General features: G+C 39.9%; 1 protein-coding gene across 1 annotated transcript; it reads right to left on the bottom strand.

Annotated features, from left to right (window-relative positions):
- Nucleotides 1-31: 31 nt before the first annotated feature.
- prmt8b (protein arginine methyltransferase 8b) lies at nt 32-22779 on the bottom strand. Its single transcript, XM_084710797.1, has 10 exons — nt 22347-22779; nt 20303-20527; nt 16969-17124; nt 15487-15550; nt 12705-12847; nt 12289-12376; nt 8308-8423; nt 4329-4479; nt 2351-2472; nt 32-867 (listed from the first exon to the last, which is right to left on the bottom strand). The coding sequence occupies exons 1-10, from the start codon at nt 22413-22415 to the stop codon at nt 784-786; spliced, it is 1218 nt and encodes a 405-aa protein (XP_084566923.1). The 5' UTR covers nt 22416-22779; the 3' UTR covers nt 32-783.
- Between the last annotated feature and the right edge of the window lie 635 nt (nt 22780-23414).

The raw sequence follows: 23414 nt of genomic DNA on the forward strand, positions 1-23414 counted from the left end.
TATAAAAGAAAATCACATGAGAAAAATCAGACTTGATTCTCTGACATTTTATTCATCATCGTGTTCTTTAACATTTTTTTTTTTCATATTCTTTGTTTGTCTGATCTCCAAAACAAAGTGGTACGTGACATATTGCATCTGTGTTTGTTACTGCTCCGAGGCATTGCTCTGTTTTCTTCTGGCACCAAAATACAGTTGCTCCGAATTATCCTCAATTAAAGAAATAAATAAATCACATTTCACATCTTTCTGAAATCAATGAAGCAAAAAAAACCTCCACATGCAAATAATAAATAATGAAATAAAACACGATTGATTACCATACCCTCTATACAATTACACAGTGCGTGATAAATCTGAACAAATGACTAAAGGAAAAACAGATAATGACTGTGCTGTGACCTTCTCAACATCGCGCAGATCAATGCTTTTCAATTAGCTGCACCAACAATATAAAGACTCATAAATGCTTCTCATTTTATTCTCAAAAAAATAACAATTTCCAGAAACTAGTGAGGGAAAAAAAAAAAAAATCAAGTTCGTTTAGGGTGTTACATTCAACGATGTGCCCGAGTTGATCAAGTTGGTACAGGTGATGGCACTATTGCTGATAGATACTTGCCCGTTCTGATGACATCACTTAGGTGCTGGCATGATGGCATCCGATCAGATGGTCGCCCTCGCTGGCTGACTGGAATGCTTCGTGGAGAGCCGGGCCCCCCCCCCCTCTTCTCCAAGTGGGTCCTGAAGGGCTGAGGGTAGTTGGTTGGTTGGTTGTTGTTCCTAACGCATTTTATAGTCGTGGGAAATGGCGGCCTCACATAGTTGTCCTTTAAAGTCTAGCTCCAGAGTGAACTCCAGGTCACGCTGCGAAAGATACAATGATTCACAATTAGTTAATTAAGAAATTAATGGCAGAAATTTCCACTTGTAGTAACAAAACCTTCACAAAACAAAAAAAAAGGGATGCACAATAAATATTGGTGATGGTAAATTATGGGCTGTTTAGGGGAGATTTATATTTTTATTCCAATAATTAAAATTATATCTCATTAAATATAGGTTATAATAATAATAATATCTGATTTGACAAATAATCTAAAAAAATTCTCAATAAAAGCCAAAGTGTAGTTTTTTTGATGAAAAAACTAACCGAATAATGAAATTGTGAATGAAGTAAATGCAATTGTTAAAATTAGCCCCATTTCAACTGTCTATTTAAAGATTCATGCATCAATAATAATATAATGTTTAATAGTATAATACTCTCAAGGGCCATTTTCTGCATAATGAGTACTTGTACTTTTAATAGCCTACTTTAAAGATCCCCCAGACATGTTTTAACATGTACACAGATTTCTCTACTTTGAGTAGGACTAAAGACATGTCTCTGCCATGGTCTTTTCACACAAAAAAAAGTTAAATTATCTTGTTAAAATCTTTGCAATTAGATCTACTGCTTCTCCTTCATTAAAAATCCAGACTCTGTAAATGTAAGTTGAACTGTCGGTTTCACAAAGACATTTTAAATCAGTCTGTAATGTTAGTCTAGTCTTAATTTTGCTTATAGATTCGTCTATTGCAAATTAGACCATTTCACAAAAATAAAGACTGACCAACTGTGAGCAAAATAAATAAAAAAAAAAATAGACACCTTACCCCCAGGCTAACCCAGTTTTGAGACCCACGTTGCCATGGTAGCAATCAGTGCCATCTTTCTTGAACATCTTTGATGCTCCTCTCAACCGTGGGATTCACACTGTTTCCTGTCACTGCAGTTTTTTTTCCATATCAGATTTTTTTTGGTATTGTTTCACTCTTCACTAAACTTTCCAAGTAAAATGTCTTTGTGACTGTCGAGTTCCTCCAAAACACACATATTTTCTTCTGGGGTAAACGGAGCAGAGCAGCTTTTTTTAATTTTGAAAAAGCTCTTACTCTACCTAGAATTCAAAGAACAGAAAGTGATCCCGTTGTTTCTGCAACAGCAGCGCAAACAACAATACCACTAGGAAATGCTTGGGGTAGTGTTGAAAAGTTTCCGCTTCCGTGTGAATACACCTTTAGATGGAATATTTGCTGGTTGCCTGGCAACTGGTCCCATCCAATAAATATTCCGTTTTTGAATCCATTAAACTAAACAGATATCATATGTAATAATCGAGCCTTAGAGGTGTTAGTAGGTGTTTTTTTTCCCTACCTTTGGATGGAGCCAGGCTAGCTGTTCCCCCCTGGTTCCAGTCTTTGTGCTAAGCTAACTGGCTGCTGGCTGTGAGTGAGCCAGAAGTTTTCCACCACCGTTTATATCTAAATTGCTGAGTGTTGTGTACCTATTTCTTATGAGTCTTACCACATTCTTCTCATTGGGCCTGACAGCGATACTGCCAAAGATCTCCTCTCCCTTCTTGACAGTTAAGTAGTCCTCTAAGTAAAACACTGTCTGCTTCCAGTGTGTGCTGGCAGCATCTGGAGCTGAGGAGGAGGAGGAGGAGGAGGAGCGGACGAGAGGAACATGAGTAACAGAGAAAATGGAAACGCATTGAAAAAGAACATGATTTGCAGAGGGGGAGAAGATGATGTGTAAAGAGGTTAAAGAGGAAGAAAAGTTGAGGGGAGCGTGAGAAATTATAAAAATTTACAAAGCACGCTGGTTCCAGTGGGCACTCGGCTCCCTCGGAGGAAAGTGAGTGAAGAGCGTCTGAAACTCAGTCACCCAGTGGGAGAAATACAGAGGCTGAGAGGAGATGCTGAGCCTCAGGCCCAACAGACTCGGCCAAACATAGAACCTCCTCTACACAACATTATGTAAGTGCTGGATGCATGAATGTATTAACATAAGCTTACATAACAGCTTAGGTACCCTCTCTATAACAGTCGTCCTCTGCAAAACGTTACCAGAAGCGCTCGGTGACTCCGTCGGCGCGAGCGGCGGGTCGGCTCATATAACACCAGCAGAGTGTAGCCAAGAGCTAACGTGCTCAAGTGAAGTAGCTTCTTTTTAACATGGACATTGATTTTATGGCTCAAAAAATGCTCAAACATTTCAAAAGAAATTTGGAAGTAGTGCTGGATGTTTCACCGTAGGGCAAACCACAGTGTGAAAACTGAATCTACTGGTTGCTCTCTTCATGTCCTTTAATGCACTCTTGTCTCAAGTCTTACATTTCAGTGATGTCTACTAAAGTGTTTGTGAACTCAAATGAAAAATAGTTTCTTTTTTTTTTTTTTTACCTCTAGCCATAAAGATACTTCAGTTTTATTTGCTCAAGTTTTGGGATTTCTGCCTCACTGAACCATTTTTCACACTTTTCTCAGTGCCATTTTTTCTGGTAGGAAGCAGTTCCAATAAAAACTGTCTGCAACTAAAGATTATTTTCATTACTAATTAATATGTCCATTACTTTCTTGATTAAGTGATTAATTGTTTGGCAGCGTTGGGAGAGTTACTTTAAAAATATATTCCGATACAACCACTAATTAGTTGTTAAATAATAATTGTGAGTAATCTAATCCAAGTATCACAGTATTAAAGTAATATAACTTGATTACCTCTAACATCTTTGGTTTGTCTGTGTGGCTAATGTTAGCAGCTGTTCTGTGTAGCTTAAGTTAGCATTTGGTCTCCGTAGCTAATGTTAGGGTTTGTTATGTGTAGGTAACATGAGCTGTTGGTCTGTGTAGCTAACGTTAACAATTGATCTGTGTGGCTAATGTTAGCGGTTGGTTTGTTAGCGGTTGGCCTATGTAGCTAATACTAGCGGTTGGTCAGTGTACCTAATGTTAGTGGTTGGTCTGTATCTTAAATTAGCAGTGCATTTGTCTAAGTAACAGTAGTTGGTTTGTGTTGCTAGCATTAGCAGATAGTCTGTGTAGCTAACATTAGCACTTTGTGTATCTGACGTTAGCGGATAGTTTGTGTAGCTAACATTAGCACTTTGTGTATCTGACGTTAGCGGATAGTTTGTGTAGCTAACATTAGTGGTTGATCTTACCTCTAAATGTTTTCTAAATTAAACCTTGAGACAAGATAATGGCGACATTTCCACCGAATTAAAGCATATAATAATAGATAATGAGTTGGTAACTGTTAGCTGTTTTCAATGAGACAAAAGTTGTGTTGTTTGACTTGTGAAGTGTTCTCATGGCAGTATATTGTTCTTTACTTTAAAATGTATTTTAAAATTATAATCCTGCTAATAATACCCATTTATACGATATGTAACTGTAATCTGAATCATCTTATTTTTTTGTAACTGTAATGGATTACAGGACCCCGTGCAGGACTCTGGGGATGAGTAAGTAAAGACGTTTGCAGAGATGAGCCTCACCAGTGGAGAAGCCAGTCTTCTTGTGACACTTGGTGAACTCAATGTTGAAATAGGTGACCAGGGCGTGGACGTAATCATTGCGCTGGATCTGCAGACAGAAGGCAGAGGTGAAGGACAGGTCCTCTGGCTTCACAGTGTAGATGTCCACTTCCTGGGGAGGGGGAAAAAAAAACAACCAAATTATTCCTCTGTAAATTCTTATTTCAAGAGATATCTTGCTTTTCAATTCATGAAATGTCATGTGTCGGTCGCAGCACAGTACAACGGCACAACACATGTACAAGCACAGACACACACACGTTGTCGCCCCCACTCACCACCTCTCACACACATGCGGCCCATGTATATGTCAATCCTGCTTGATTATGAATCCTCCATGATTATTGTGTGTGTGTGTGTGTGTGTGTGTGTGTGTGTGTGTGTGTGAAAGCCCACAGGTTGAATCACGGCTGGCAAACGAAGCCTGCTCACAGTACACATGCTGTGTGGGTGTCCTCCCTCAAGTCTACAAGGGAGGGAGGCTGTGTGTGTGTGTGAGAGAGAGAGAGTGAGTGTGTGTCTGCTTGAGTCTATATCAAGAACCGCCTTATGAATATGGCCGCAAATTCAACTATCGCATTTTGTTACCTGGCAGGCATCGCCATGGGTCCGAAAATAGGAGTGGAGCAGGTGTGTCTCCTCTGCATGTAGATGATTTTGTATTTAACAGGACATGCGTGTATGTGTGTGTGTGTCTGTGTGTGAGGGTGGGGGGTATTTTACACTGCAACCTGTTCATCTTGCCCGGCCTATTGGGCTACGGCTCGCTCGGCCATGTGGCGTCAGCATGACAGATTGTGATTTAACACCTCTGTCCTTTCCAATGAGACCAGGCCGGTATCATATACAGCAAACTGTGGGAGGAGGGAGAGAAGAAAGCCCCCCAGAGCGACGCCGTAATTTTAGCGCGTGAGGAGTGAGTGGCAGTTTGAATTAAGACGGGGCTAACAGCCGACGACGGGGTGAATAAGCTCTGAATACATACATGTGAAAGAGACACAGACGGTGTCACCGAGTTCATCTTCAGAGCGTATTCTGAGAAATAAGAGTTCCAAAATGGTTCTTCCTGAAGGACAGAGGTTCTACTCAGGACCATAATTCAGAGAACCCCTTATTGGAAGAAAGAGGTCTTCAAGGATTGTTGAGACCCTTATAGAACTCTTTTGTCAAAGCTTATTTGTCCCATAATTTAAAAGGGTTTTCAGAAGAACCCCCTGAGTGTGTTCTAGATAAAACCCTTGGAATATAAAAAGGTTCTTAGTAGAATGTCTTGAGTTGGTTCTTGATGAAACTCTTGGACTATAAAAAGATTCTCAGTAGAACCCCCTGGATTCTAGATAAAACTCTTGGATATATATGAACCCATATGTATAACTCTTGGTAAAACTCTTGGAATATTAAAGGTTTCTCAGTTAAACCTCCTGGGCGGGTTCTGGATAAAGCCCTTAGAGTATGTAGGGCTCTCGGTTGAACCCCCTGGGTGGGTTCTAAACGAAACTATTGGAATATAAAAGGGTTCTCAATAGAACCACCTGAACGGTTCCTAGACAAAGCCCTTGAAATATACAATGGTCTTCGGCAGAACCCCCTGAGTGAGTTCTAGATAAAACCCTTGGAATGTAAATGGGTTCTCAGTTGAACCCCCTTAGTGGGTTCTTGCTTAAAGTCTTGGAAAAGAAAAGGGTTCTTGGAAGAGAGCCCTGAGAGCATTCTAGATAAAACTCTTGGAATACAAAAGGGTTCTCAGTTGGGTAAAACCCTTGGACCATATATAGGGTTGAACCCCCTGGGTAGGTTCTTTTTAGCACCTTTAGAAGGTGGAAAGGTTCTGGATGCAACCATTATACCATAGAGAAGCGCTGTTAGAACCTCTCATTGGTGGTTCTGGGTAAAATGTTTCACAGATTTGATGGTTTCACAGATGGTTCTAAATATAACCCTTTATGTTGGGTCCTAGCTAGAACTCTCTGAAAGTGAAACTTTTGTAAAAGGTTCTTCCAGGAACCAAAAAGTGTTTTCCAAAGCCAAAAGAACCCTTTATGGTTGCAGTTAGCGCCTTTATTTCTAAGAGTGCAGCGTGTCACTAACTAACCACTAACCGCCCTCCAACCTGACACATAAATCACCTTCTCGGACACAAAAGGAGGGTTGGTGCTTATTCAAGTGATGGGGAGTCTGTTTCATCCCCACTGGTGACTCAACGCCTGCTCCTGTGTGACATTTCACCATCGCACAGAGCGAAACCTTCCTATTCACTCAAACTAGTGAGGCCTGACGTGGTTTAAATCAGAGAAAGTGACAGAAGATAAAGGGTAAGAAGAAGTGGTGAGAAATGAGACTACAAAATGACACAAGACAAAAGAAAAGAAAGACACCCAGAATAGAAAAAAAATGGGATATAAAGCTGAGAGAACCGAGAGAAGGAACAGAGAGAGGAAAAGCGATGAAAAGAAAGGTTGAGGTGGAGAGGACAAAGAGAGAAGCTATTACTTCCCTGAATGCTCTTATCCTCTGTTCATTTGTGAGATGAAAGACAAGCCACTGTTGTATCGTCAAGCATGAAAACAGAGCCGCAGACTATTACAGCTCTCCACAAACCTCTGTAATGCACTAGAAAATAGACTCAGCAGACTCAAACGTTAAGAGGCTGGGGGAGTGATAGCTGTCTCCGACTCTTTTTTTTTTTGTTTTTTCACGTAGTCGGTAGCAGAACACAAGAGAGGAAGAACTCTGCTTGTTGGGATGTATGCCTCCAACATGCAGGGGTTTCATGGTATAAAACATTATGGTCTTACACCCCTGAAAAATGGGGAAAAATAATCATGAGAGTGGTGTTTCACAAAAGTACAGCAATTTACAAATAAAACAGCCACAGGAAAGTAAAGAGTACTCACCTTATTCAAGTTACCTCAATATGAACATGATTAACCTACGATTACTGACTTTCTCTCAGTATGAAAACAATATATTCTCTGCTTGCTAGCTAACAAGTAAAAACAAAGCTAACTAGCTAAAAAGTTAATAAAATGTTACATCGATTGCTACTTAAAATGTTATACTATTTGTTAGCTTGCAAACATTAAATTCTTTGCTAGCTAGCTAAAAAGTAAAAAACAAACGTTATATTGTGAGTTAGCTAGCTAAAAAGTAACTGTAATTGTTTACTAGCTATCAAAAAAGTTAAGTGTTGCACTGATTGCTAATAAAAATATTATACTATTTGCTAGCTAGCTACAAAGTATAGAACAAACATATGTTTTGCTGGCTAGCTAAAAAGTTAACAAAATGTAACATTGTTTGCTAGCTAAGAAGTCTGTTCACCTAGTTAGCCAACTTATGATGGCTCTTTATTTATTTATTTATTTTTGAACTATTGCTTAGATTTGTCAACTGTAGTGAAAGACACAAAGCATAAAACTCTGTGTTGAGTCTGTCTCTTAACTTTATTTTAGAAACTAGGCCTACTGAAAATACTGGATCACATTTTAAACTGGAGTTTAAAGTTTTGGTGCAACAGAATTAATTTTAATGTAGGTTTTAAATACAAACTAAACCAAGGTTTAAAGAGAGGTTTAATTTTAATCCTTCTTCATTTTGAGCTAGTTTAAAAGTTTGGTGCAACATAATCTAAAGTTAAACTGAGAGTTAAGCAGGTTTCAAATTTAATCCTTGTTTGAACCCAGCCAAACTTAGCTTAATATCAATATAACACTCTCAACAAGTTATTACAGATACATTAACTCTGTTTAAAATCCACAAAATACCCTTAATGGTTTTAATCAATCCTCATGAATCTTTCTTATTAATCTATTTATTTTATCAGCTTTTACTATTATGACAGACCATGAATTTACTATATTTTTTATCTTGTTTTATCTATTTTTGACCCGTCACAATGGCATCAAAGACAAATGTTTTATACACAAGGACACAGACTAACCTTTAGGAGGCAGGCGTTAGTCACCACCTGCTTGGGATCTACCACATCCACCAGAGGTTCTTTGATGGCCACATTGCGAATGCAGCTCATGTCGAAGCCATACACGTTTTCCCACCCTGCGCACACACACAACATGAACATCTGAAGTACGGGACCCATATGAATACACACGCACACGCAAGTATGTTTTGTAGATTTTTACTTTTTTGAATTTTCATGCACTTGCAAAGCTCTGTTCTCTGCAGCCCTGCCAAGCTGTCAGCACGAATAAAGAAAGGTAGCAGAGAAAGTAAAACAAAGTGTTTAACCCTGCCAGGAAAAAGAGTCCCGCGTTAATGCTGTCTTTCTGTCTATCCAGCCCCTATGTGGAGAAAGACAAGCCCTCCTGAAAATAGACTGTGGCCTCCTCCACCTCCACCATGTCTGGCAGGCTTTTTTTTTTATTATAATTTGGACTGAAAACACACCAAGCAGGCTTCTCCTCCCCCATTCCCTCTGTCCCTCCACTCCACCTTGCTTTGTCAGGGGGCCAAGGACTAAGTCTGAACGATGAGAAGGTGGAATATGCCACCGACGCAGAGAGAAACTAAAAATAAGAGCGCGAGGGTTTGGGTTGACTGGGTTCTTTTGGGATTTATGTGAAAGTATGCATGTAATAGAACAGAGAAGGCCACCTGTGCAGTACAAGGAAACTCAGTAGGAGTTATTAACCCAGATTCGGTACAAGTACAAGTGTGAATGGCACCTTTAATATTAGTGCTCTGATCTGGATCACAATGTTAAGCTCAGCACTCCTGCTGTGATAGTTATTTGAACACAAATAGAGCAGCGAATGTACTCGAGGATAGAGGCACCTCGCTGGTTTAAAAATGTTTGGTTCTACTTTCTAATAAGGCATATTTTATGCTGGGTTTCTATATTGTCACTAACGGCTTTACTATTGAGTAATACATTTTTATTAGTTTATTTGTATGGGGACGAGTATGTATTTATACCATTGTCGCATACCGCAGCATTTATAGCTTAAGCTAATTTGCAATGCCCTGTTGGGCCTTTAAAATACACAAAACTCAGCAACAAACACGTTAGAGACAGTATTAAACTCTGTTAACTCCTGTTAACTAGTGTGTCTAAGATGTTATACAGCCTCCCACAACAAATTGGGGCTGAAGCCTAATGCTCAGATGTGCACCAGCGAGGTGGAAAATGAGAATAAATGACATCTAAATGAGCGCATAGCTGCAGAGTATTTTCAAGAATAAGCTAATAAAGTTGTTTGTAGGCTGTGTCAGAATAAACGGACATTTAACCACTCAGCCAGAACAATACACACATTTAGCACAGGCATGTGGACGTTAACCTGCGAGGAGAACAGGCTGCTGGTGCTAGCACTGCTAACATTAGCCACACACTGACATTGTGTGTTTTCTTAATTTGAGACTAGTCAAGAGTCTTAATTGAAATTTCTGTTTAATCAACAGAGATAATAGCAGTTAGGAACATTCCTAATATAGACTACATTTATTAAAGGGCTGCTGACCAAAATACATGGGTTATAGTGGTAGATTAACTCTTTGTTATTGTCTAACTAATGATAATTATGACAAACCTGATGGCTCATTAAAATGTAAGCAAACTCATGACTGACTCATTTCTCGCAGTCTGCAGGATTACACCAGCCAAACAGATTTTTTACCAACCTGGCAACCCAAATGTTGTCCTTATTAGTAGCTAACTGCTTGATAGTAAAGCTGCTCTAATCAATATTTTTTATCTTAACAATGGCTCAAATAACAGAGTCATTGTTAAACTGTTCATTCTTGGTGATGAACCCACCAAACTCTGTAGTTCCTCTCAGCTCTGTGGAACGTTTTAGGGTCTTTTAGATCACTGTTTTGGTTTTAAGTCCTGCAACTTTAATGTTCTTGATATGTCTCACTTTGCTTATCAGACGCAGACACCTGTTTTCAACTAAAAGCTCTAATAAACCCACTGTTATGCTACTGACAAAGCAGAACATGGCAGATAAACTTAGGAACTTGCTAGTGAGCACTGTGGAGCATTTAGTGGCTACAGAGCTTGTATTTCCCTCATTGGTTGGAGAGAAAAACAGAACAAGTTGCACAGTAATTATTGGATTTACATTCATTAGGCAGATAGACACGTAACTTCAAATAAATGCTAATGTTGCTCTGTATCTGCCTGTGTGTGAATAGATAGATGAATAGAACTGTGATGCTGAAATATTCCTCATATCAACTATATAAGGTGATACTGGAAAAGGCATCTTTCTTTGTTTTCCGAAGGCTTTTGGGAAGCGCTGGCAACCTGATCCACTCCTCAGTATTCTTGGAGCTACGAGCTCCCTATCTTTTGCCAATATGTATGAAAAATGGCTGTTTTTCTTATAACGGAGATTGCAAAAAAGAAGAAATAATCTTGTGAATGTGGAAACTGAACCGTACCCACGTATGATTTGTGGATGGGAGAAATGGCAGAGACACTGCATCTGGAGAGACTCGGATTTTATAATGAGGATAGAGGAGCTGTGTTCGATAAAATCTGAGACCCTGTATCAGATTTTTTCACGAGTAAGGGCTGATATGGTGTGTCTAGTGTAAAGCACCTTGCTGTATATACCTTTTTTCTTTTTAATAACCTGTGTATACTTTTAGATATTTATTTCATATTAACTGCTGTGTATCTAATTTAATTATGACTATGGCTTCTTTTCTTTATTTGTTGTTGTTGTTTTTAATTATAATGTGATAATATGCCAGGTTGTTTCACTGTTACAGATTGTAACGCAGCTTCCCCGACTTTTTGGTCACCTATAACAGCGTGTGGACTAATGTCTATGTTGTAAAGCAGTGTTCCCCAACCCTGGTCCTCAGGGCCCACTGTCCTGCATGTTTTAGATGTTTCCCTGCTCCAACACACCTGATTCAAATGATCAGGTTGTTGTCAGGCTTCTGCAGAGGCTTGATGACGAGCTGATCATGTGAATCAGGTCTGATGGAGCAATGTGTGGCCCTGAGGACCAGGGTTGAGGAACACTGTTGTAAAGGACAAATTTGGAGGGAATATTGTGCCTTGTGTCTCCTTAGCTACCCTACAGCGCCAACAGTGAACACAGCCTCTCCTCTCTGGGCAGCCATGTCAGTCTGCGTCGGCCCACCTCCACTGTCGAGTTGTGTTCACTCAGTCTGTGTTAGGTGACATAACTCACGTGACCACACACTTGATTATAAGACCGTCACAGTTTGGTTAAGTTTAGGCAAATAAACTACTTGGATGGGGTTAGGAAAAGATTGTCGTTTGGGGTAAAATAACTACATTATTTATGCCAAATTACAGAATTGACTATGCAAAACTTTAAATAACTCTACATTTACTTTCTGTTCCACACAGAAGTCAAACTCTGGGATCCTGGGTGAAAGTCCTGTGCTTGTTTGAGCCATCTATCCACCCGACCTCCTCCTTCAAATGCGGACATTCGCTACGTTTCATTAGTCGTCTGACTTCCACTCAGCACTCAGTCGGGAATCCCCACCGCTGTCATAAGTGTCGTTCCATTGGTCTGAAAAACTGAAGGGAACTTGGTGAGATCGACCCTCTTTATTTAGTTACCAGGGACAATGCATATTAATCAGCGTTTCATGCATGGAAAAAATGCTGTTGGATGGCCTGAGCGTGAGCAGCAGGAGGCCGAATGCAGGTCACGTGACGGCCATGGATGTCATGAATACAGTAACAAGGATTTTCTGAAAATTCACACCTTTAATAAAACATCTAATAAATCTTTTCTTTCTTTTTAGAAAGTGGAACCATACTATTTCATATATAACCTGAGTTTGATTTTACTTCATCTGCACAGTGGTCATTAATAATGCACGGCACAGCTGAGAGGGAGACAGAAGAAAGGAATGACTTAGCAAAAACATGAGAGAAAATGCTAACAACTGTCCCATAATTACTCACAGTGAATCTTGAAGTCCTTGTACTGCCTGTCTTCAATGGCCACCACGTACAGAGCTGCTCTGTCAGGGAACATCAGGCCTCCAGGTTTCTGAAGACAAAAAAAGCTTCATGAATCACTGCATGCGCACGCAAAGACCATCCATCACCGTTATTATCCACACACCTGGCATGTAATATAAGATCGCATGTGCTGACTTTAAAGCCTGCAGGCGGCGACTGAGGTTAGAAACCAAATCATTCACGCATGACCTCAGCATCTGAGCAGCAGACACATGCAGCTGAAGTGTACAGTAAATCCTCTCCTTCATCACTGTCTGCTATGTTTATGTGTCCAGCCAGCTACACACACACACTCACACACACACACACACATTGAGTCCAGCCCTCCCCACGAGCCTACAGCTGCACCATCGTACCAGCCACTTGTCCCTGGCGAAGATGACGGTGTTGAGCATGGACTCATAGAAGAGGCAATAGCCCATCCACTCTGAGATGATAATGTCCACTTTCTCCACAGGTAGCTCCACCTCCTCCACCTTGCCCTTGAAGATGGTAATGACTGCGGTGTGGAGAGGCACAAAACAGCAGGCAGCAAATTACTGCACGGCATCTTCATCACATTAACGCAAATCGAACACTGGCTCTATTCTCACATGACACTGTTTTTACTCCCAGGGATTGCTGTAAATCAGTACACCTTATTACTGCACTCTGAGTTTTATGCATGAATATGTCTTATTTTTTGTTTTCCATTCTTGCCTCTCTGTCCCATTATAGCAAGGCAGATTCCTACAGAGTAATTACACAGTAATACTCACTAAAAAAAAAAAGTTTTGCATCTGTAATTGTGTAAAATAAGTGGAAAGAATTGGAAAAATGTATAATTTTCTCTTTGGGTTTCTGGAACAGAGTTTGCCAAACCTAGGAAAGCAAAATGAGTCATTTTGATTGAGTACTAAGTACCCTTCACTAAGCCCCACCCTCCTTAGTTACTGTTGCTACGCCGGCCAAGCTTTCCATTCTTGCACTGAACACATGCAGGTTACAGTGATAACAGCGGCAGATTTAACTTCAAAACTGGGAGTAATTGCTGAAACGTTAATGCTAAAAGACTGAGGCTAAAGGTAACTTACATCTCAGCAAACTTTGGTCGATGGTAAAATATGACATGTGATTGTATACAATAGAACACAGAAATACAGTCATTAATAAGGGAAAGGGAATCTCACCCAGCCAGACCAGCCAGACTGTTATCATCTCAGGAAAAGAACCGGATGAGAGCTAAGCTAACCCGGCTTGTTTATTCTTTTCGTTTCCACGAGTGTGCGGACTTGAGAGAGCGAGTCAGAGATGCATCGTTGTCGGCCTACTTTGATTCTGCACCAGCCCACATCCTCCTCCTCAAACCCCCACTGGGAGTGCAAGTACAGTATGAGGTGGTGTGAAACTTAATGTAATACTCAGCTAATTTGCTGGGATGTACTTTTATAATGGAATAAATGCACTTAATATATATTTTAAATATATGTTTTCTATCAGTAGTTTATAAATGTAGATGTTATGGCAGTTCATGATGTTTTTTCCAAGTTTGGGTCACAGAGAGACACAAAATTTCCCTTTTGGGTCTCAAGCTGAAAAATTATGTTATTTTTTGAAAAAAGAAATCTACACTGTAGAATTATTTATATTGCTAAACAGACATAAACATAATTTGGAAGAAAAATGAATGCATATAATGTGCAGATTCTTTGAAAACTAGTTCTTTCTTAAACTTCAACACCTTAAAAGGTGATGTAACCACATTTAGTTAATGCAGTCACTGTGTTTTCTGCTTGTTTATTCCTAATTAAAGCTGGGGAAGGCAGTTTATTTTTGTCATCCTTTGGCAAAAACATCCGTGAGAGACAACTGAGGACGTTTTCACACCTACCTCTTTTGGACAGGTCTTTCAGACTTTCCAGTTTGATCTGGACCAAAATTACATGTGTGAAACCTCCCCCGGACCAAACAGCCAAACTTCGGTATGGCAAAAAGAGTTGGTCTTGGTCCGTATCAAACTGAATCGTGGTTCAGTTTGTTTCTACCAGTTACAGAAAATTACGACAGGATATCATCAGAGCTGGAAGAAGGAAAAACAACACGCCATCTGGCACTGACATCTGGTCTGACAACTTTATGAAGAGTCAATTGGAAAAAGACATTTTGGTACTGCTGGTAGTAGCGCCATAATAATAATAACATTATGGTGACAACAATGTGAATCTGGTTATTCATCTCTGTTCATCAACAGCCCCTGAAGTCAGGCTGAATTGTAAACATGCCAACATCAGATGCATGCCCATCTACAAAACAGTCAATGTCAATTACAGGGAAACGCAGCCCACATAGATGATGACAGAATGACATATATAGTTCTTTAGTCTACTTGGATAATTAAAATGAGAAACCAAAGCTAACCAGACCAAATGTTTGGACCTTGGTCTGGACTTTTAGAAAGCTCTGTGAGTCTGAGAGAAAGCCAGACCTCAAGCTTTAGTAAATCTAGCCCCTGATGGGAGACTTTGGCCAATCACAATTCAGTAAGACGATTAAGTCTCATTCACATATCATCAAATATATTTTGGGTGGATGGCTCCCGACCCAACTCCCAAAAACCAAGTGTCAGTATTTCATGACTTTAATAACTACTATTGCATCAAATTTGCTTGGATACTGATTGGATAATTATTATTTGTAGCACTGCTGTATAAATAATGGCCAATACATTAAAGAGTTACCGCTGACACTTGGGTTTTTATTCTTGTGTACTTCACTAAGACCATCAGCTTTAAATACCTTAGACGTAAATATAGCAGATGAAACCCAAAAAAAAAAGCCTACTATTAAAATGTGCAGGTTATGAAACGCACCATCTGTTTCCAGTCCTCCATCTGTGTGAAGTTCAGGGTGGCATTTTACAATGGTAATCAGCACCACTGAGGGGTTTCTGATTGATGGCAGAGATTATGGTTATTTGACATCAGAGGCGAGCTGCCAGTTAACCATCAGAACTGTGACTAATATCGTCGGGTGTGACGGTAATGATGGAAATATGCAGATTTTCCACGCTACTTCTAATCCAGATGTCATCACACTGTTCTGCACTCAGACAGATGGATATAAGATACATAGTAGTAATGGAAAAACACTTCAGCTTACCATTGTGGAGGTGGTTTGACTTGATGATCTTCTCTGAATATTCAGATATACTTGAACATTCGATCTGTAAGCACAAGGAGAAAAACACAGGTCTGTTGTCTTTTGTACAAAAACTTTTGAGTGTTTGTTGTATCGTTTGGAGTGTCTGACGTGGGGTTGTACAAGAGACTTATCTGGAGTCAGTAGATCAGGTCAGCGTGCCCCCCAGTTTGGAGAAGCAGCAGGAGTCCCGGTTTAGGAAGCTAACCCTGTTCAGGGTTTGCAGCAAAATGAATTCAACATCAGTTTAAGCGTACGCTACAGACAGACAGCCTTTTCAAATGAGAAACCGTCATCATATAAACCAAACATCACTTTTTCCAAACCAACCAGGCTCCATTGGCAAAATCAGTAATTTTACCTCACAGAACACGGGAGCTGCTGGTCTCGATCTGTTAGTTTGTTTGTGATATTGTGTGACTTTTGTGTTTTAAAAGGATAGTTCAGCTTCACCAAAGTGGCACAAATTCACAAACAAACTAAAAGATCGAGGCAGCGGTAGACCAGGAACTCCCATGTTCTGTGAGGTAAAATTGCTGATTTTGCCTATGGAGTTTGGTTGGTTTGGAAAGAGCAATATTTGGCTTATATAACGGAAGTTTCCCAGCTATGCAAGGCTGTGTGGCGGCAAGGTAAAGCATTGAAAATATTCTAAATATAGTGTATGCTTGAACTGATTTGTTGCTGCTGACCCTGTACACTGCTTAGCTTCTGTGTCAACCTCCATCCACTGTCGGTATTACACTGACTATTGATAGGTATCTCTACAACCCAACTCAGACAATCTCTTTAATAACACTTTTCATTATTTTAATAATTGATAAAAAAATATATATATATTTCATAGGTTAACAAAAAATTTCCTAATCAGTGACCAGCAATGGTGTTTGCGACCGTTTTCCCTCCCCATATTAAGTAGGTTAACCTTTGGGGTAATATTGGAAGGACAAATTTAATCAAACCCTGCTAATCCATCTAACAGTAATGCCCTTGGTCGCTCATCTCAGACCCTCTGCAGCATGAAAAAATAATACATCATTTTGCTCTGCCATCTATTAATGTAATACAGTATATGAATCATACATAACTGTGGGAGACACTGTCAGTAATGTATAACCCGTGACTTACAGCTCTGCTCAAAGGACAGCCAGATGTCTCTTATTGCAGCTGTGTGTAAGATTTTCTGAGACAGATTACCAATTTCTAGCCCTTAAGATGAATTTTAAAAAGGGTGGGTATGTGTATGCATGATCTGGGGCGAAGGAAAGGCCACGGATGAGAGATAATGTGACGGGAGAGCCAGATATGATATTAATTTAGACACTGAAATGGTGTGTGTGGCTTTTCCCTCCCACAAAAGGAGAAGCTGTTAGATGGTTATAATGAAGAATTTAAACTGTGGAGTGTTTGTCTGTGGTCAGAGGGCGTGTCCATCCGTCTCACCCCGTACACGTGTTTGGCGCCGGCATTGGCAGCAAACATAGAGAGGATCCCTGTGCCGCTGCCGACATCAAGGACGATTTTATCTTTGAACACATGCTTGTTGTGGTACATGGCGTTCCGGTAAGTCAGCGTCCGCACCTCGTCTTTCAGCATCTCCTGTTGAAATATGAGATGTTAATGAGATTTCATAGCTGTGATATATGACGATTTTTGCATAACCCTTAATTTGAAGGGGTGCATAAGATGGTCATTAAACTGTCATACCCATGTTATGACACCTCTCATGACCTTGAAGAAGTCTTCATGAAGGTTAAATGACAACTTGACATTAACCAAGCCAATATATATTTGTCATGACATCTTGACACTGACCCAGCCAAGAATGCCTTTGCTATGACTACATGGCATTAACCAAATCAAAAGTGTGTTTGTTATGACAACCTGACATTAACTACGCCAATAATATCTGTGTTATGGCAACCTGATATTCATCAAGCCAATAATATCTTTGTTATGACAACCTGACATTAACCAAAACAAAAATCTCTTTGTTAAGACAACTTGACATTAAGCAAGACAAAAGTGTCTTTGTTATGACAACATGACGTTAACAAATAATAATAATAAAAAAAAAAACTGCTAAGCTTTTTGTGTGAACATTACACATATTACATATGTGGCTGGTTTTGACACTGGCCGTCATAAAACCCTTATAAGTATGTCATGAATATTTTCCTCTACCTCAAGTGAAGTGGTACATTTTGGACATAACAGTGTCATTAAGTTTTACTACACTGTTACGTGTTTTTGTGACAGTGTCATGAATAACTTCCTGGATTTCAAGTAAAGTGACATCAATTGGACTTGTCATAAAAATGTCATTAAATGTTATGAGGCCAGTTTGATGACGGAGTGCAGTGACAAAGTGATGTCACTTACAGAGTTCGCTGATGTACAGACAACATAATTTTTGTCTCGCTGTCAAGTTGTCATAACAAAGACATTATTGGCTTGATTAATATCAAGTTGTCATAACAAAGACATTATAGACCTGATTAATGTCAAGTTGTCATAACAGAGACAACTCAAGCAATGTCAACTTTGCATTGAAAACAATGGAATAACTGACTGAATGACACTTAATAACATGACATCATGTTCATGACAGTGTCACAGCATTGTTATGACAGTGTAATGACAGTCTTATGCACACGTCTTCAAATAAAGTGTTAGAGGTTTTTGTAGTCTTGAATAATATGCAAACCATGACGGTTTGTGTGCTGAACTGGTACAGACAGCCTGAGAAATGGTGTGATGCTCAGAGGAATACATAATACACATAATGTTACATAATGGACATACGAATGTGTACATTATGCTAAAAGCTGGCAGTTGCAAATTTTCCACAGCCTGTGAATACATAATTTTCTTATATGTAATGAGGTAGATAAGACAGAATTTAGGCCAAAAGCCTCTGTGACAGTGGCAGAGCTTCTTGAAATAGACAGGAGTACAACACAAAGCCTTTGGGGACCACCTGATATCCATCTCCCTGAGCCCATTCACACATCCCACTTTCCGTCTTTATTGCTTTGCACTCCCTTTAATCAGGACACCCTCTTTTGTCTGCAAGCAGACAAAAACCTGACCCACATGCTAAATATGGACAATTTAAAAAGGTCTATATGTCCCCAAACTTTTCCACCACCACCACCACTCCTTCAAGGTCATTAGCTGGGGTATAGCAGCGCTGCAGTCTTATTTAGCAGTTCAATGTAGATGACTGCAAAATACGGACACAGATTGTTTTCATTTAGGGAGCACTGCACATGGACTATTATCATGCATCTTGCGTCTTTAATGCCAGTTGGTAATGGGAAAGCCTCGTCTTTTGTCAGCTGGGAGAGTCTCTCAAACAATGCAGATAATTCAGTAACTTTCTATTTCCATTCAAGATATCACATAAAAATTAAGTTTTAGTTGTTTATAAGCAGACGTTTTCCTCTGAGGTTTGTGTTTGGAGTTGACTTTCATTCTCAGAAATAATTAGGCTACATATGTTTTACATTTTTTTTTCTCAAATTCACTGAATAGAGCCACACAACAGCGACAGGTTGTGTTCGTGCCTGTGCACAGGACGAGGAGAAGGGGAGGGGGAGCGGACGGGATGGTAAATCTTCTGGAGGAGGTTTCGTTTGTGCTGCTGAGTTCAAATATAAACAATGTTACTCAAGAATAGCGTTCCCCACCTTTAACAAGAGGTGCTATAAACAGATTTAAACGGATAGTTTGGATTATTTGAAGTGGGATTGTATGAGGTGCTTATTCACAGTCAGTGTATTACCAACAGTAGATGACGGTCGGCACGCTGCCAGTTTAAAGAAGCAGACAGGAGCACCAGTGTGGAAGCCAAGCGATGTACTGTTGTGGACAGGGTGAGCAACAAAACCTGTCATTTAGCCACTTAAAAAAATAAAATCGATATCACTTTGCCTTGAATCAGACAGCCTTTTCTAACAGGAAACCACACATCATTCTCTGCAAAGCCACCATAGGCACTCCATAGGCAAAATTAGTAATTTTACCTTTGAGGACACAGGAGTTGCTGCTTCAATTAGACAGTTTGTTTGTGTTATTGTGTGAATTTTAACTGTCTGACTGATTTCTCACATGGAGTTTGGTTGGTTTGGGGAGTAAAATAACTGCTGTTTCCTATCAGAAATTGCTGTCTGACAGAAAGGTAAAGTGATGAAAATATTCTCAATGTAGTGACCACTTAAACTTATATTTTCTTTTTAGGATGGACTGTTTTTTTAAGTACATTGCTTAGCTTCCAACACCAGTACTCCTGCTGTTTCTCCAAACTGGGGCCGTGTTGACTGCCGTCTTCTGTTGGTAATACACTGACTACAGATGAGTACATCGTACAACCTGATTCAGATAATTCTGAGAAGTGTTAGCGTTTTAGGGATGTTTGCTTTCTCTGCCTGGATCTTTGTTTTGTCGTTTCTAGCAGGTTTTTTTTGGGCTTAAACTTGGCTTTCATGAAGCTACTTTGCAAACTGGCTTTCACATTGAGTGTCTGTGTGCAATACTTTCTTAGTTATGGATGAAATATCATCAATGCCAGAAAGAAGATTTGGATCACTACCAAAATAACCATGGAAATCTGTTGATGTTAAATCAGCCACAGTTTTTGACATATCCTGCTGAGAGAAAGCCAGACTAACAGGGTTGGAACTTGGCAAGTAAAAGAGCATCAGGTTAGACAGAGTAGGAGGCATCTGGTGTCATTATTTTACCCTGGCTGCGCCGATCCGCCTGGCTTGCCTACCTCGTGGATGCCAAAGTGGGCGTAGGAGTCAAAGTAGTAGTCCCGTGATGTCATTTCCTCTGGGCTGATGAACTTGGCGATCTTGCCTCGACCAGGACAGGTGGCCAGGGCCGCTACATGAGGCGTATGGGGGATGCAGGGCACATGGTGGGTAGTAGGCACTGGTTTAGGCAGTGGGGAGGGCTGGGCTGATTGAGAGAGGGGGGACGTGACAGGCTGTTGCCGCTAGTAACGAGGAATAAGAAAGAGAAGAGATAAAGTTATATCATGATTTATACATTGAATGAGTCAAAAAAAAAAAGCAAATGATTTTACAGACAAATTACAGAACTGTAAGTGACATTTTGAAGGAATGGACTTTAGACCTAGACAGATATATCGGTTGGCTGGTACTATCAGCCCGATATTAGCCTATCACAAATTTACTGGCCAATATTGGTATTAGTTTAAATGTTGTCTGATATGAACCTACATGATATTAAAACTTCTACCAATATTCAGGAGTAAATAAATTCCAATATTTTTTATACAGAATATGATATACAGAAAATAGAAAATAAATAAACATGCAAGTGTTAAACACTTGTGATAAAGACATGTAATGTAGGTATTAAATTATATTAAACTTGAATTAAGGATCAAATATACATAAAACACAGACTATAAAGCTATCAAATAACAATGATCTGTATTATGTTTGTTTGAAAAAAAGTTTTCATATAGCAGCATACTGGACAAAATATATACCGATACCGATATTGACCATTATAGCTCAGGCCGATAGTATTGGTTATTGAAAACAACAGTGAAAGTTTGCTGTTTCTGTGCCCTGATGTAATTTGGTTTAATACTTGTGACAGATATGTAATGGAGGCAGGATATTTTGCAGTTTAACGCTGAGCTTAAAATGATATCAGGGCACTGAAACTAAAGCCTGACCAATATAATATCGGTCAACTGAAAAATTATATTGTATTATGGGACCGATATTGGCCCGTCACACCTATATCGGTCTATATCGGTGTCAGCATACAGATTGTCTGATATATGCCTATATGAAAACTTTATTTTTCAACAGAACATAAGCTAATGCAAATAGTTTTTGTTAGCTTTATAGGCAGCATTATACGTATATTTGATTAAAGCTTCATATATATGTATGTTTTATTCTATTTGTGTTATTTCTTATTTATAATTATTAAAAGTAAACGCCTCCACAAATTATTGCTGTAAGGGTTAACCACCTTTAATAGATCATTGCAAAAAAATATGACTTTATGTAGATGTTCTGTATTCTGTATATTATAATTTGTATAAAGTGTATCGGCATATATTTTGAGATCAGAATTTTTTTTACACTCCCTAATATCAGTGTCAGCATCTATCCCAAAAATCAAGTACCAGTCAGGTCCCAACTGAAGAAGAATATCAGCTGATGTATCGATATTTTTATTCCCTACTACCTAGTATCAGCATCAGTCAGAAATCCAGTATCTGTCGGACATCAATGGACCTGCCTGTAGGCTGACAGAGGCAGAGTCAATCAACTACAAGCCAAAGGGGAATTATATAATAAGCAGTCAAAAAATTAATAAAAAACATATAGGCCTACGTAGTCTTTGTCATCATCACACGGACAGGAGACTGAGAGAAGAGCCAGTGAAGGATGCGGGTTCTGTTTCAGCACCAAGGACAGCGCACACAGCTACAATCAACACGTCCGTGCATCCGAACCCGCTCATTTAAACCCGACTACAAACCATTTGCATGCATTATCTCTACTATTGCAATTACAGCGGTGTGCTCAGACCAGCCGTAACATCTGCAGGACACCGGGAAATGCACTTTTCCTCTGCTTGCACGCCATCACAGCGCAACACCGATTCTAAAATGTGGCTGCGATGATGTTAAGAAAAACAAAGCTGCATTGCACACATAAACGTTCAAGTCAAATGTGTTGTCACCATAAAAAAAAAAAACATAACCACAGTGAGAGCGTCCCGGTCCCGCTGTTACCGGGTGCAGGACACCACAAGGTCCCTACCTCCGAGCTGTCCGCCTCCGCCATCTTCCGCCGTAGCAGCAAACAACGCGACGAATGCCTCAGTCCCATGAGAGCCGGCGAGATTTAGGCTACAACTCTTTTTAAGTGTACGGAGGGTCTGAAAATCTCAACAGAAACGTGACAAAAATGACACTAAGCCACCGAGTGCGTGGCGGGAACACATGGGAAGGTGAAAGTCATAATGAGTGACGTGCGGGTTGTCACAGTTTCGACCAAATTAAATCCAGAAAAGTTGTTGAAGGGATGCGCGCGGCGTGAAACGCACAGAAATCCATACCGTGGATGTGGTACAGGTTGTATTAGTGGGAGGACTCAGGGTGGCAGAGGCGTCTATTGGCTGGAGAGGCTGTGTGCTGCGACTGAAAGGTTGCAGGTTTGATCCCAGCAGGAGTGTCCATCACCACCCGGGCGACCCTACCTCATTTTAAATAGAGACTATCCGAGAACATGGAAAGTGTCATTCACGACCAAAAAAAAAAAAAAAAAAGAAGGCACCTAGAAACCAAACTCCACACCAGAATTTAAAAAAAGCTTCTTCTTCTTCTTGTTCTTTTCTTCTTCTGTTGGAAACACTCTCAGCTTTGGGACTCGCACAATTCTCGCCTCCGTGTGCGCCGTGGAAAGTCCTTTGCGTCGCTCCCGAGGGGTTTCCCGGAGAGAAAGTTAAGGAGGAGGGGGGGTTCAAACTGTGAACGTGCACCGACGTTACACTCGAGTCCCTCGGATGACAGGAAACGAATCGTGCTAAAAAAAAAAAATGTAGTAGCAGTCACTCTGCTTCCCAAAGGCAAATGATGCCTCCTCACACCAGAGTTTCCCACAGAAACACAGCAACCAATGAGCTCCTCAGCCGCTCGCTTATATAACATAGGTGTTTTATACTCCACGATATGGTAATTTCGTCCATCTGGAAATATAATTTCTTAGGCAACAGCTAAATAAAGTATGACACTTAAAGCATCCAGTGGCCCTTTAACTGACATTTTCTGGTGGCACATTTACAATAATATTTAAATTATGTCTAAGGTGTAACTTGGAGAAGATCTA

Source organism: Lutjanus erythropterus, chromosome 22 (genome assembly GCF_056507025.1).
Source record: "Lutjanus erythropterus isolate fLutEry1 chromosome 22, fLutEry1.hap2, whole genome shotgun sequence".
Taxonomy (NCBI): Eukaryota; Metazoa; Chordata; class Actinopteri; order Lutjaniformes; family Lutjanidae; genus Lutjanus; species Lutjanus erythropterus.

Excerpts from the sequence above, each read along its gene's own strand:
- prmt8b (XM_084710797.1), bottom strand. The coding sequence starts at position 22,415 with ATGGGACTGAGGCATTCGTCGCGTTGTTTGCTGCTACGGCGGAAGATG. Across the intron at positions 12,377-12,704 it reads TCGCCAGGGACAAGTGGCTG|AAACCTGGAGGCCTGATGTT; the intron begins GTACGATGGTGC and ends TTTTGTCTTCAG. Across the intron at positions 868-2,350 it reads GGCCCAATGAGAAGAATGTG|CGTGACCTGGAGTTCACTCT; the intron begins GTAAGACTCATA and ends TATCTTTCGCAG.